This window comes from Somniosus microcephalus, chromosome 8 (genome assembly GCF_052327205.1).
Source record: "Somniosus microcephalus isolate GS21.2 chromosome 8, FLI_Smic_1.0, whole genome shotgun sequence".
Taxonomy (NCBI): Eukaryota; Metazoa; Chordata; class Chondrichthyes; order Squaliformes; family Somniosidae; genus Somniosus; species Somniosus microcephalus.
The window spans coordinates 180390450-180403177 of record NC_140994.1 but is presented as its reverse complement, the minus strand read 5'-3'; the positions used below and the strand labels follow the sequence as shown (position 1 = coordinate 180403177).

Genomic DNA, 12728 nt, shown 5'->3' with positions numbered 1-12728 from the left:
TTGCAGTGGCTCCCACTGAAAGTCAGCAGCCTTCCACCAGCCATGCTGTAGCCACTAGCGTTGCACTACCTGACATCAGTAGGGTAGGCAAAGGCACACACAAGACAGTCACTAAGAGAATGCATTTGGGTGATGAGTTAATTTCTTGATGTTGCATTGGATGGATAAATGTATATAGTTGGATTGGAAAGTTTGCTTTGTGGTGGCTTTTAATTCAGCATCATGGCCGAGAGGACATAGTGATGGTCAGTAACAGATGGAAGGTGAGGTGTGGGACTAATGTTGAAAGGAGAATTGAGGTTGTGGTCACTGGGACCGCAGGCGGATGATTCCATCCCGGATATCCTGGCCAGAAAGGGGCTGTCTGGAAAGCATCCTTCCATCTGCTTCCTCCTCTTCTGCTTTCTCCTCTTCTGCTTCTTCCTCTTCAGCTTTCTCCTCTTCTGTGTCTTCCTCGTCCCTCTGCGAGCTGATGCTGGAAATCTGAAATGCCAGCATAAAATGCTGGAAATACTCAGCTGGTCAGGCAGCATCTCAACCTGAGATGCGAACTCTGTTTTTCTCTCCACGGATGTTGCATGACCTGCTGAGTATTTGCAGAATTTTCTGTCTTCTTAAAGGCTTTCATTTACCATCTGAGCCCAGCAGCACTCCCTACACACTTTAAAAACTTTTAAAATCTATTGCAGCAAGCCACTACTTCAATAAATTCAAAAAATCTGGTCCAAAAGCTTAAATACAAACTTACCTGAAAGATGTGTGTGTCCCTTTAAGAGGTGCTGACATTACCATTACTTATGACCCAGCACTGAATTCAGCGCTAGGGTTGACGTTCGCGTTTGTGACATTAAGTCGGCGTTGCATGCTGATTGACATCACAACGCCGCTATTTTATCCAGCATAGTGCTGTAAGTTACCGGCTGTGCAAAGGTAAGGACCAAAATGGCAGCCGCCACGTGACCCACCATCAGCTGGCGAAAAAGCAGCAGCCGGCATTTTACCACCATTTAATGGCACTACGGAGTAGCGCTAAGGCCATGAATTTCTAGCCCACTGTGTGCACCTGGATCTTACACAAACTATCAATGCCATGGAGATGATAGGAATGAGATTTAATATAAAAAACGATAAGACTAATCGCAAACCCATTTAAAAATATTCATCATATCCTGTATGTTATATGGAGGACAATGAATTATTTCTGATCCACCATCCAAACGAATGAAATACTCTATGTGGGCCAATGTTATTGCTCCATCAATCAATAGCAGCAACAGGAAAGAAGCAGTGGCCACAGGACAGGTTCTCTGGATTCTGCAATGGTCCCAGCGGATTGGAAAACCGCAAATGTATCACTCCTTTTCAAGAAAGGAGGGAGACAGAAAGCAGGAAACTATAGGCTAGTTAGCATAACATCTGTCATTGGGAAAATGCTGGAATCCATTAATGGCCCAGAAATTCGGGTCTCAACGGGTGAGTACGCATGGGGTACTCACCCGTAAGTCCAATGGAAGTGCCAGTTTCCTGCATGCACTGCGCATGCGCGGGAAACCGGCACTTCCGTTCCCCTGAAAGAAGGGGTTCAGAGTTGGAGTGCGTGCGCGGGAGAGGCTGCGCGGGAGAGGCTGTGCGTGTGCATCGAACTTCGTTTTTTTTTACAGGTTTTCCCGGGAGGGTAAGTCTGCAGAATTTACACATATAAAAAGCAGGTGTAAGTCCTGCTTTTTAAAAGGTAAGTGGTGAATTAATTAAAATTAAAACATTTTTTCCACAGGTTTATTATTTTTAAATACTTTAAAGCAAGGTAAGTTTATTTTTAGCCCCATTAGAAAATAAAATTATTTTTTTCAAAAATTTAAATTATTGTTTAAAATAGTTATTTCATGTAATTTATAGTTTACTAGCTGAAGTGCCCGGCGGTGCCGAGGCTTTTTCGAGGGAATGTTGTTCACAGAATCACAGAATCACAGAAACCCCACAGTGCAGATAGAGGCCATTTCGGCCCATCGAGCCTGCACCGACACATATCCCACCCGATCCCCGTAACCCCTACACCAACACATATCCCACCCTATCCCCGTAACCCCACGTATTTAATCCCCCTAACACTAAGGGTCAATTTATCATAGCCAATCAACCTAACCCGCACATCTTTGGACTGTGGGAGGAAACCGGAGCACCCGGAGAAAACCCACGCAAACACGGGGAGAATGTGTTGTTGGAAGAGAGAGAGAGAGCGACTGGGGTGAAGAGAGAGCGACTGGGGGGAAGAGAGAGAGCGACTGGGGGGAAGAGAGAGAGCGACTGGGGGGAAGAGAGGGAGGGGAGGGGGAGGGGGGAGGGGGAGAGGGGAGGGGGAGGGGAAGGGGGGAGGAGGAGGGGAGGGGGAAGAGGGGAGGGGGAGGGGAAGGGAAGGGGGAGGGGAAGGGAGGGCGGGAGGAAGGAGGGGGAGGGAGGGAGGGGGGAGGGGGAGGGCGGGGGAGGGGGGGAGGGGGAGGGCGGGGAGGGGGAGGGGAGGGGGAGGGGGAGGAAGGGGGGAGGGGAGGGGGAGGGCGGGGAGGGGGGAGGAAGGGAGGGGAGGGGGAGGGCGGGGAAGGGAGGGCGGGGGGGAGGAAGGTAGGGAGGGGGGGAAGGGAGGGCAGGGGGGGAAGGGGGGAGGGAGGGCGGGGGTCGCCCCCCCACGAGGTGAAGACCGCCGATTGCGCGCGCAGCAGGAGCTGAGACTGTCGGCCGGCGGGCCCGGTTGCCAGGGTAACCGTGACGCTGACCAAGCCAGAGAGAGAGAGACGCCGCGTCTCAGCTGCTCCTGCTGCGCGCGCGGCCCCCCACCCCCCCCCGCCCGAGGGTCGCGCCCCCCCCCCCCCCCGGAGTTAAAGACCGCCGATTGCGGCTGCGCGAGACGTCCGGCGGGCCCGGTTGCCAGGGTAACGCTGGACGCTCAGCAAGCCCCGCCCCCCGGCCAGCCAGAGAGAGACAGCGGGTCTCAGCTCCTGCGCACCCTAGCGGCGCTGGGCTGAGGCTGGCCCTCCAGCCTTCGAGTGGGGCCGGGAGGTGCCTAGCTCGGGCGTGGGTGCGGAGGAGACGCCGAGGCTTCTAGGCCTACCTGGAAAAACGGGGAAAGGTAGGAAAATTAATGAGATTAGATAAGTTAATTACTTCCTAAATCATTTTTTTTTAAAACAATATGTGTTGTAAAAGCAACGTTTTTTTTTAAGACGTAGAAAGCGGGAAAAAGAAAGGAAAAGTTTGGAATCAAGATGGCGGCGACTCACCTCGGTTCAGAACGATAAAGCCCGGCCACACACGCACCAATTGGCCCGGCGGCACACGCCAGCAACCCGGCGTACGATTGGTCAAGCTCGAGGTCACTTTGTCGGTCACTCTGTCGCTAATGAGCGGATAATGAGATGCTAATGAGCGGAATGTTGAAGGTTTTTGGGATACCGCGGGCGCAATTTTAGCCCGGCCGAAACGTAAATACGCTTATAACCGTCTCGGAAGCGTAAGCTTTCTTTGGAGGTAACGCGCGCGTAGGTACGCCCTGTAACTTTCGAGTGCATACCCGCAACGCACACGCGATGACAGACAGATAGACAGATAGACAGAAAGACAGAAAGACAGATAGACAGAAAGACAGAATGACAGAAGTACCGATTTATATATATAGATTTTAAAAATGTGATTTAAAAAAAAAAGAAAATATTTGAAGATTTAGTGATGTTTTGGGGCCCGTCGTATTTATAAGTTTTGACAGCTCTTTCTGTCAATCTTATGAATGGAGCATTCCCTGCTCCGATTGGCTCTCCATGGCCCACATGATCCCAGGGGCCGCATCGAACTAACTACGCCCCTGGGATACGCAAGCACTGCGCGCTGGCAGCTAGAGCAGGCCCAAGATCGGAATTCCACGCGGACCCACAGCTCAACGGCCGGCGCGCAAGGTAAGTGCAGGTCGGAAGCCCCTGACCCGAATTTCTGGGCTATTAAGGTAGCAGTACATTTAGAAAATCATAATACAATTAAGCAGAGTCAACATGGTTTTATGAAAGGGAAATAGTGTTTGACAAATTTAATGGAGTTTTTTGAGGATGTAACGAGCAGGGTGAATAAAAGGGAACCAGTAGATGTGGTGTATTTGGATTTCCAGAAGGCATTCGATAAGGTGCTGCATAAAAGGTTACTGCACAAGATAAGAGCTCACGGTGTTGGGGGTAATATATTAGATTGGATAGAGGATTGGCTAACTAACAGAAAACAGAGAGTCAGAATTAATGGATCATTTTCAGGTTGGCAAACTGTAACTAATGGTGTGCCGCAGGGATCAGTGCTGGGGCCTCAACTATTTACAATCTATATTAATGACTTGGATGAAGCAACCGAGTGTACTGTCGCCAAATTTGCTGACAATACAAAGATAGGTGGGAATGAAAGTTGTGAGGAATACACAAAGGGGGTGATTTTCCCACTGGAGGCAAGATGGAGGCGGGTTTCAGTTTGGGTGGGTTTGAAACCCGCCTCCACTGATAGGTTTCAAAAATTTGCGATTTTCTTATGATTGGCAACTTGATTTCAGGGGTGTGCCCTTGGTCAATTAGTGTTTTGGGACTGAAACTTGCCTCTGTTGACAGCACGTTTCCAGACTGATTTTATGGCTTCTTGCTCCCTTGGCTCATTCCACAGCATTTCTGCGTCTCCTGCACCACCTCCAACATCTTTTGAAAAACCACTATGTCCAATTCCAGGACAAGGGCCTACCCGAGGCTCTCGGATGAGGCGCTGCAAATGTTGCTGGAGGGGATAATGGAGGTGCTCTTCCACTCATCTCGGAGGAAGAGGCCTCTCAAAGAAACCAAGGCTGTTTGGATACAGCTGGCAAGGGATATAACCTCCAGATCTGTGTGCAGATTGGGAGACTGTTTCTGTGTATTGATAAAATACCATCCCTGTTGGAAAGCATTAAAATGACTTGAAGCCAAAATGTTGGTGTTATGCCATCTGTTCTTTCACCTTAGGCAGCTCCACATTGCGGGCACCACCACACTTGCATTGTCAGGTTGGTGGCCTGAGAGAAAGGAGGCCAGAGAATCCATTGTCAATGATGTCCTAGGATGGAGCAAAGTACATGTGCCAACTTGGGCAACCTATGCAAATCTGGCCATGATAAGTTCATCCCTTGCATCCTGGGCTCTGACCTCCTCCTCCTCCTCCTCCTCCAGATCCTCCTCCTCCTCATCATCATCCTCATCTGAGGTCCATGCAGAAAGAAAACGAATGGTTCCCATTCTGCTTGTAGATGCCTCCTTTGGGGAAGCGCTCATTGGAAGCGGGGACAGGGTCTTCCAAGGAGCTTCCACAGTTGATGGAGTCAAGCTGCAGCACCTCCGACTTCAGAAGGCCTTCTAAAAGTGCTCAGAGACCTTTTAAAGCCAAGGTCTGGCACCTGCAAGTAATCCTTGCTGCAATAAATGATGTCTTGTTAGACCTGCAGCAATGAGGAGGCCACCCACGAGTCAACCCGCCAGGTTTACCTGGCGTGGTTTAGGAGGTGTGTGGATCACACCGAAAAGCTGAAAAAATCAGCATCCATTATATGGAAGGTCAAGTTCAGCAAACACTATAATACAGGTGGTAAGCAGAGAGATAGCATTGGTTGGAGCACAAAAGTTTCTCTGAGGAGCTGAGAGATGCAAACTGAAGGTGTGCAGCGCCATCACTAGCAGAAGAGTACGCCGTCATACCTACCGCAAAATCTGCCCCATGTAATCATATTGTTGGTAAATATGTATTTTTTTCAGTTTGTTTCAACTCTTATTTTGAAAATTAAAATGTTCAGTTACTGAGAAAAAATGACCTGAAAAAAAATCAGAAAGCATTTTGAACCATTTGTGGGGAGAAGGTGGCAAGATAACCTTTTTTAGTTTATATAGGCAAAACCTATTGCAAATGTGGACATATGAACCTATTATGGCAAAAGGTCGACACAAAAAGTGTGACAAAAATGTGACGACAGGAAGTCACGTTGGGCAGATAGGAAGTCCACGCAGATATAAGATTTTTAATATATCAGATATAGAATGAGAATACCCATACTCGACATCATGTTCTCAAAACATTTGGGGCCAGGACCATAGCTCTGTGCGCCTGTATAAGCACATGTGAAGGATTCTCCAATTCCAGTTCGAGCCATGCACTGTAAACCACTGCCGGACTGGAACCGAGACTGTAACTCAAGACATTGACAATGTCCCCTCACAGTTTTAGCGTGTTTGTTTTAAAAATTACCCATTGACAGTATCCGTTTTAATTCTGAATGGCAATTAATGCTGGCCGTTCCGAGTGCGGTATGAACTATACATCGTTTGAGGGTTGGGAGGAACGGTCACAAGTTGTTCATTTCAAGAAACGGCGTGCTGAAGATGCCGCGGTCTGAGATTTACTCTCTGGGCTGAAAGGCGTTGTCTAACCCCCAAAATGTAACTACAGCAACGGTGTGGTCCTTCCTAGCAATAATAAGGGCGTTTGAGCACATTTAAAATTATTTTAAAATTACAGTCCGGCTAATTGAATTGTCACCGCATCAGCGTGTGTGAAGCAACAGGCAGCAAGCATGGTTTGAAGGGATAAGGTAAGATTTTTAGAGGTATTGATTTAATCTGGGATACAGATACCCTAATTCACCGCTGCGCTGCTGGAACTGTGCTCTGTGTCGTTAATCTTGTTTTTAACAGACATAAATCTCTTGAAATGTAAAGTTTGTATTTATTGCAACAAGTTGAAGTGCAGTTGCCACAGGCGAACAGAGGATTCCTCGCCGGGCTATTTGTCCTGTCCTGATAAAGCTGCGATATTCAAAATTCAAGCAGATTTCAACCGTCAGAAATCTATCAGAAAGAGATTTTCCTGGAAGTTGTTGTTTGTGTTGTTAATTCCATTTGTTTTTCTATCGGGTTCTTGTACCTGTGGTTTTTAAAAATTCCCCAATCCCAGGGATTTTATCCCACAAAGATAAATTATTAGGATATTGAAACCTTCGCCCTTTTAATGAGTGGCTGTAACTTACCGTCTCTTGGCTGCTGTGTAAAGTTTGCTGGAGTATCTGCAGACCCCCCCTCACTGACACCCTGTGGGTGCTGTACACCAACCCTGCCTCTCTCCCCTCCCCTCCCCTCACTGACACCCTGTAGGTGCTGTACACCCACCCTGCCTCTCTCCCCTCTCACTGACACCCTGTGGGTGCTGTACACCCACCCTGCCTCTCTCCCCTCCTCACTGACACCCTGTGGGTGCTGTACACCCACCCTGCCTCTCTCCCCTCCCCTCCCCTCACTGACACCCTGTGGGTGCTGCACACCCACCCTGCCTCTCTCCCCTCCCCTCACTGACACCCTGTAGGTGCTGTACACCCACCCTGCCTCTCTCCCCTCCTCTCACTGACACCCTGTGGGTGCTGTACACCCACCCTGCCTCTCTCCCCTCCTCACTGACACCCTGTGGGTGCTGTACACCCACCCTGCCTCTCTCCCCTCCCCTCCCCTCACTGACACCCTGTGGGTGCTGCACACCCACCCTGCCTCTCTCCCCTCCACTCCCCTCACTGACACCCTGTGGGTGCTGTACACCCACCCTGCCTCTCTCCCTTCCCCTCACTGACACCCTGTGGGTGCTGTACACTCACCCTGCCTCTCTCCCCTCCCCTCACTGACATCCTATGAGTGCTGTACACCCACCCTGCCTCTCCCCTCCTCTCACTGACACCCTGTGGGTGCTGTACACCCACCCTGTCTCTCTCCCCTTCCCTCACTGACACCCTGTAGGTGCTGTACACCCACCCTGCCTCTCTCCCCTCCCCTCCCCTCACTGACACCCTGTGGGTGCTGTACACCCACCCTGCCTCTCTCCTCCCCTCACTGACACCCTGTGGGTGCTATACACCCACCCTGCCTCTCTCCCCTCCCCTCCCCTCATTGATACCCTGTGAGTGCTGTACACCCACCCTACCTCTCTCCCCTCCCCTCACTGACACCCTGTGGGTGCTGTACACCCACCCTGCCTCTCTCCCCTCCCCTCACTGACACCCTGTGAGTGCTGTACACCCACCCTGCCTCTCTCACCTCCCCTCCCCTCACTGACACCCTGAGTGCTGTACACCCACCCTGCCTCTCTCCCCTCCTCTCACTGACACCCTGTGGGTGCTGTACACCCACCCTGTCTCTCTCCCCTTCCCCGGGTGCTGACTCGCTCTGATCTTCGGCAAAACGTTCAGTACCACTTCAGACCGGATCCTGACGTCACTCTGATCCAGCACCTTTGACATATTTGATTTTTGCTGGTAGCAGATTGTATAAAAGGGAGAGCGGGCGGGAGGCACCAGCAGAGCGGCTCGGCGCAGAGCGGCGATCCCTGCCCCAGATAAGGACAAGCCCCGGCTCTCCGAGGTAACCAGCGATCCTGGCTGGCTCACTGGCAGATCATTCCCCCCTTCTCTCCCGGGCTGGGTTTCAGGAAGCTCGACCGATGAGTGTGGGGTTCGCAGTGAAAAAGTCGCCCCTCCTCTCCACCGAACAACTTCCCTGCACTCTCCTGACTTGGGATGGCCACTTGTGATGGGACTTCACCGCTTGGCTGTCACATGAGCTGATATGGAGAATGATCCTTAACATGAATTTCGCGCACCCCGGTGGAGGTTTCGGTGACAATCGATCATCTCCAGACCCCCTTTTCTACGATGAGAACTTGACGACCAACATCTCAAACGGGACCATCCAAAATGGCACTTTGCCGCCGCTGAACCCGACCAGGGGAGCCGTTCTAGGGCTGGTCCTCGGTCTCTTTATTTTATTCGCGCTGGTCGGTAATATTTTAGTCATCCTCTCCGTAGCTTTCAACCGACACTTGCAGACAACCACAAACTACTTTATCATAAACCTGGCGATCGCAGACTTGCTCTTAAGTACAACAGTGCTGCCCTTTTCAGCCACACTGGAGATCGTAGGGTACTGGATTTTTGGGAGGATTTTTTGCGATATTTGGGCGGCAGTTGACGTGCTCTGTTGTACTGCCTCCATCATGAGCCTGTGTGCCATTTCAATAGACCGTTATATAGGGGTTCGCTACTCCCTGCGCTACCCCTCCATTGTAACCGAGAAAAAGGCAGTGTTGGTTGTAGTAGGGGTGTGGGTCTTGTCCATAGTCATCTCTATCGGTCCCCTCTTGGGTTGGAAACAGCCAGCTCCGCCGGACGAAACGGACTGCCCAATCACAGAAGAACCTGGCTACGCTCTCTTCTCCTCACTGGGGTCCTTTTACATCCCCCTAACTGTCATCCTGGTGATGTACTTCAGGGTCTACATTGTGGCCAAAAGGACTACCAAGAACCTGGAGGCTGGGGTGATGAAGGAGACATCGGACTCCAGGGAGCTGACTTTGCGCATCCATTGTAGGAACATTCAGGACGAGTCACTTGTCTCCAAGTCCAAAGGGCACCATATAAGAAGTTCATTGTCTGTGCGTCTTCTCAAGTTCTCCAGAGAAAAGAAGGCAGCGAAGACCCTCGGCATCGTCATGGGCATGTTCATCTTTTGCTGGCTGCCATTCTTCATCGCCCTTCCCCTTGGTAAGTAGAAGCTGACGTAAATATTAACATGGTCTGGATTCACCATTTGAACAAACATGATCTATTATTGTTCTTTATTGAGTTGTGCGGCAAATCTAATGACCACCACGTGGACATACTTTGTAACAAAGATCAGCCTGGGGACAAAGTGCCATCAAATTCCTTAACATTTAATATTTAACTTAGCACCTTAAAGGTCTTTCAAAGGGACCGTGGTGACAAATGTATATATAGTGCATACATTACTATCGCTCCCCGAGACTTATGAATGAGAATGTATTGTGCAGTGTTAACTTTTGAAGTTTCGCGTAGTCCATGCACCTACCAGACTGGATGCTGCCACTTCAGAGGAGGTTTGCTGAACCTGTAAAATGAAACAGCGCAAGTATAAGTCTAGTGGATTATTATCTCTATATATTGATCTCATTTATGTCCCCAATCTCCCTTTTCGCGCTTTTTAAAAAAGGTTCAAATTCTGCCACGTGCCCACGTCTGGTTAGCTATTCGGACCAAAGTTTCTGAGCACACAGCGATGGTTTATTTCACAGGTCAGAGAATCTTCACAAAATGGCTGCATCAGTCTTTGCGAAAATCTAAAATTTTACAGTAATACTTTTCTTTTGCAAATTGGTTCAACTTGGAAAAAAAGAGTTTTGTGCATGAGTCCGCTCACAGTTCCTCGGTTAGCGCCCGGTTTTAAATAAAGGATTTTTGCATTCTGATGCGAATAAAATATTTAATTTATTGTTACAGTTTCATCAAGATAAAAACATGCATTTATATATTTCAAAAACAAACGTGTTTACTGTAGGAGCGTAAGAAAGGGAGTGAGTTTTAAGGGTAACGTTTTCTGTTTTGCCCGAAACTTGCACCATGCCGAAATCAATGAATAAACAGCATGCAGACAGCTATATCATTGTGCCCTGTTCAGGGGCATAGACCTGAGATTCATGCTTTGTTATTTTGACTGATTTGTGTCGGGGCCCCTGGAACTCCCCTCTGTGTATGTAGGGAACACGGTCTCTATTGAAACAGCACTTTCATTAAAATGTAATAAGACTGAGCGAGTTGAAGTAACAATTTCTGGAGGGAGGCAAGGTCAGTGCAGATTGGTAACACACTGGAAATAGTTTTCATTGAAGATGTCGATTTCAGCAGAACCCATTTCAAAACCGATTAGCATTAAAAGTCCTTCCATTTCATACTCTCCATCTAAATAATGTTTAAAATATATTCTTAATACCGTGAGAATATATTCTTTATACAGTGATAGCTAATGCCACTGAGGAGGGAATTCTAACTTGGAATAGTTGCTGAATCAGACAGTGAGATGGGACTGAATTAATATTAGCGGTTAATACGGAATCGTAACGGATTTTATAACTGTTTCACTACTATTTATTCACTTAACCATGGTTGAACACATCCTTGATGATATTGTTTAACCAGAATATATTACAAAAAGGAATAAATATAAGTAAAACAGAACAGGTAATGCATAATCCTGTTGATTTCCAAGGGTCGCTAAGAGGGCACACCCTCAAGTTGGAACCAACACGGAGATATCTACATAGATGTTTCTAAGCTGTTAACTTACTCACGTCATTAACAAATATTAAGAATATTTCCAACAAGACATTCAGAGAGCTACGTGACTGTATATTTAGCCAGATGCTGCCATATTTAGTTTTTGCCCTGTTGCAGGACTGATTCCGGTGCCCTTTGAAAGATAAACTCGATCTGCTGCGAGGGATGTTTTAGTTCCTTTCCTGCTCTTGTTCCTGTTCACTATTAAAGATACAAGTGAGTACAGCGGGAACATTACAGCGCTGTGCAATGTGAGCTGAAACGTTTTGCAGTCTGATAAAGTTAAGCTGTCTGATTATAACCTAAGAAGCGTATTAAACTAATCAGCTATTACGCTGTCGCTTTGATACAATAATGATCTTGAGCTTGGTGACACGGTTTTGATACAATAATGATCTTGAGCTTGGTGACACGGTTTTGATACAATAATGATCTTGAGCTTGGTGACACGGTTTTGATACAATAATGATCTTGAGCTTGGTGACACGGTTTTGATACAATAATGATCTTGAGCTTGGTGACACGGTTTTGATACAATAATGATCTTGAGCTTGGTGACACGGTTTTGATACAATAATGATCTTGAGCTTGGTGACACGGTTTTGATACAATAATGATCTTGAGCTTGGTGACACGGTTTTGTGTGCCATGCTAACAATGACGGGGTACAGCCTTTTCTCTTTAAAAAAAATGGAACTGGCAAAGGCTTGCAAAGTATATTCAAAAAGAGTCTAAGCAACAGTGTAAAAAAAACCTGCACATGCTGGAAATCTGAAACAGAAACAGGAAAAAACTCAACAGGTCAGACAGCATCTGGGGAGAGAACAGAGGGGTTAACATTTTGGGAAGAACCTTTGTCAAAACTGAAGGATATTAGCGATGAACAGCATTTAAAAAGGAATAGAGCAAAGGGAAAGGGGGAAGGAAAATACACACACACTAAAAAAGAAATAGAATAACCTGTAAAGGGCTTAAGTGGAAAACAGGATATTGTGAAATGGCATAACTGATATAAACACAAGACAATAGGAGGCATAATGAGAGAAATCAAAAATATTTACAAGACACGGGTAAAGTGTGAATAACTGAAGGAGGTGGCAGATGAGGTAGGTAGCCAAAAACTATAACCCTGAATCTCAGCACTTAGCATCGCAGGATTACAGTACTTAACTGATCCATTACATGCTATCAGTTTCATTCCTAATTAGGATGTGCTACAAGTGTCAGTTTCTTGAAACTGACTAACATCCAATCATTTTAGAATGTGCTAAAATGTTCGTTATATTACAGTAATGTGTACCTTCAGATTGTAACTTCAATCTTATTTGTAAATGCAAATAGAGAATAGAATATTGAGCTAAATTCCAAAGAAAACATTGTTATCTATGTAGTCAGGCATCAATTAGTAATCTGCTTGAACAATATTAGTAGTGCATGTGAAGAATCTAGTGAGGATGTCAACATCATATTTAAATAAGAAAATGTTTGATAAGAGTGTGTACATTCCTGTGTTATTACATTAGCATTT

At 47.3% G+C, this 12728-nt stretch overlaps 1 protein-coding gene across 1 annotated transcript in view; it reads left to right on the top strand.

Moving 5' to 3' along the window:
* The first annotated feature begins 8391 nt into the window (after nucleotides 1–8391).
* Nucleotides 8392–12728, top strand: part of LOC147113959 (alpha-1A adrenergic receptor-like) — a 56167-nt gene continuing 51830 nt past the window's right edge. The window contains exon 1 of the mRNA XM_085995417.1: nucleotides 8392–9613. Coding sequence (XP_085851543.1) covers nucleotides 8647–9613 — 967 coding nt within the window. The 5' untranslated portion in view covers nucleotides 8392–8646. The remainder of the gene's footprint in view (nucleotides 9614–12728) is intronic.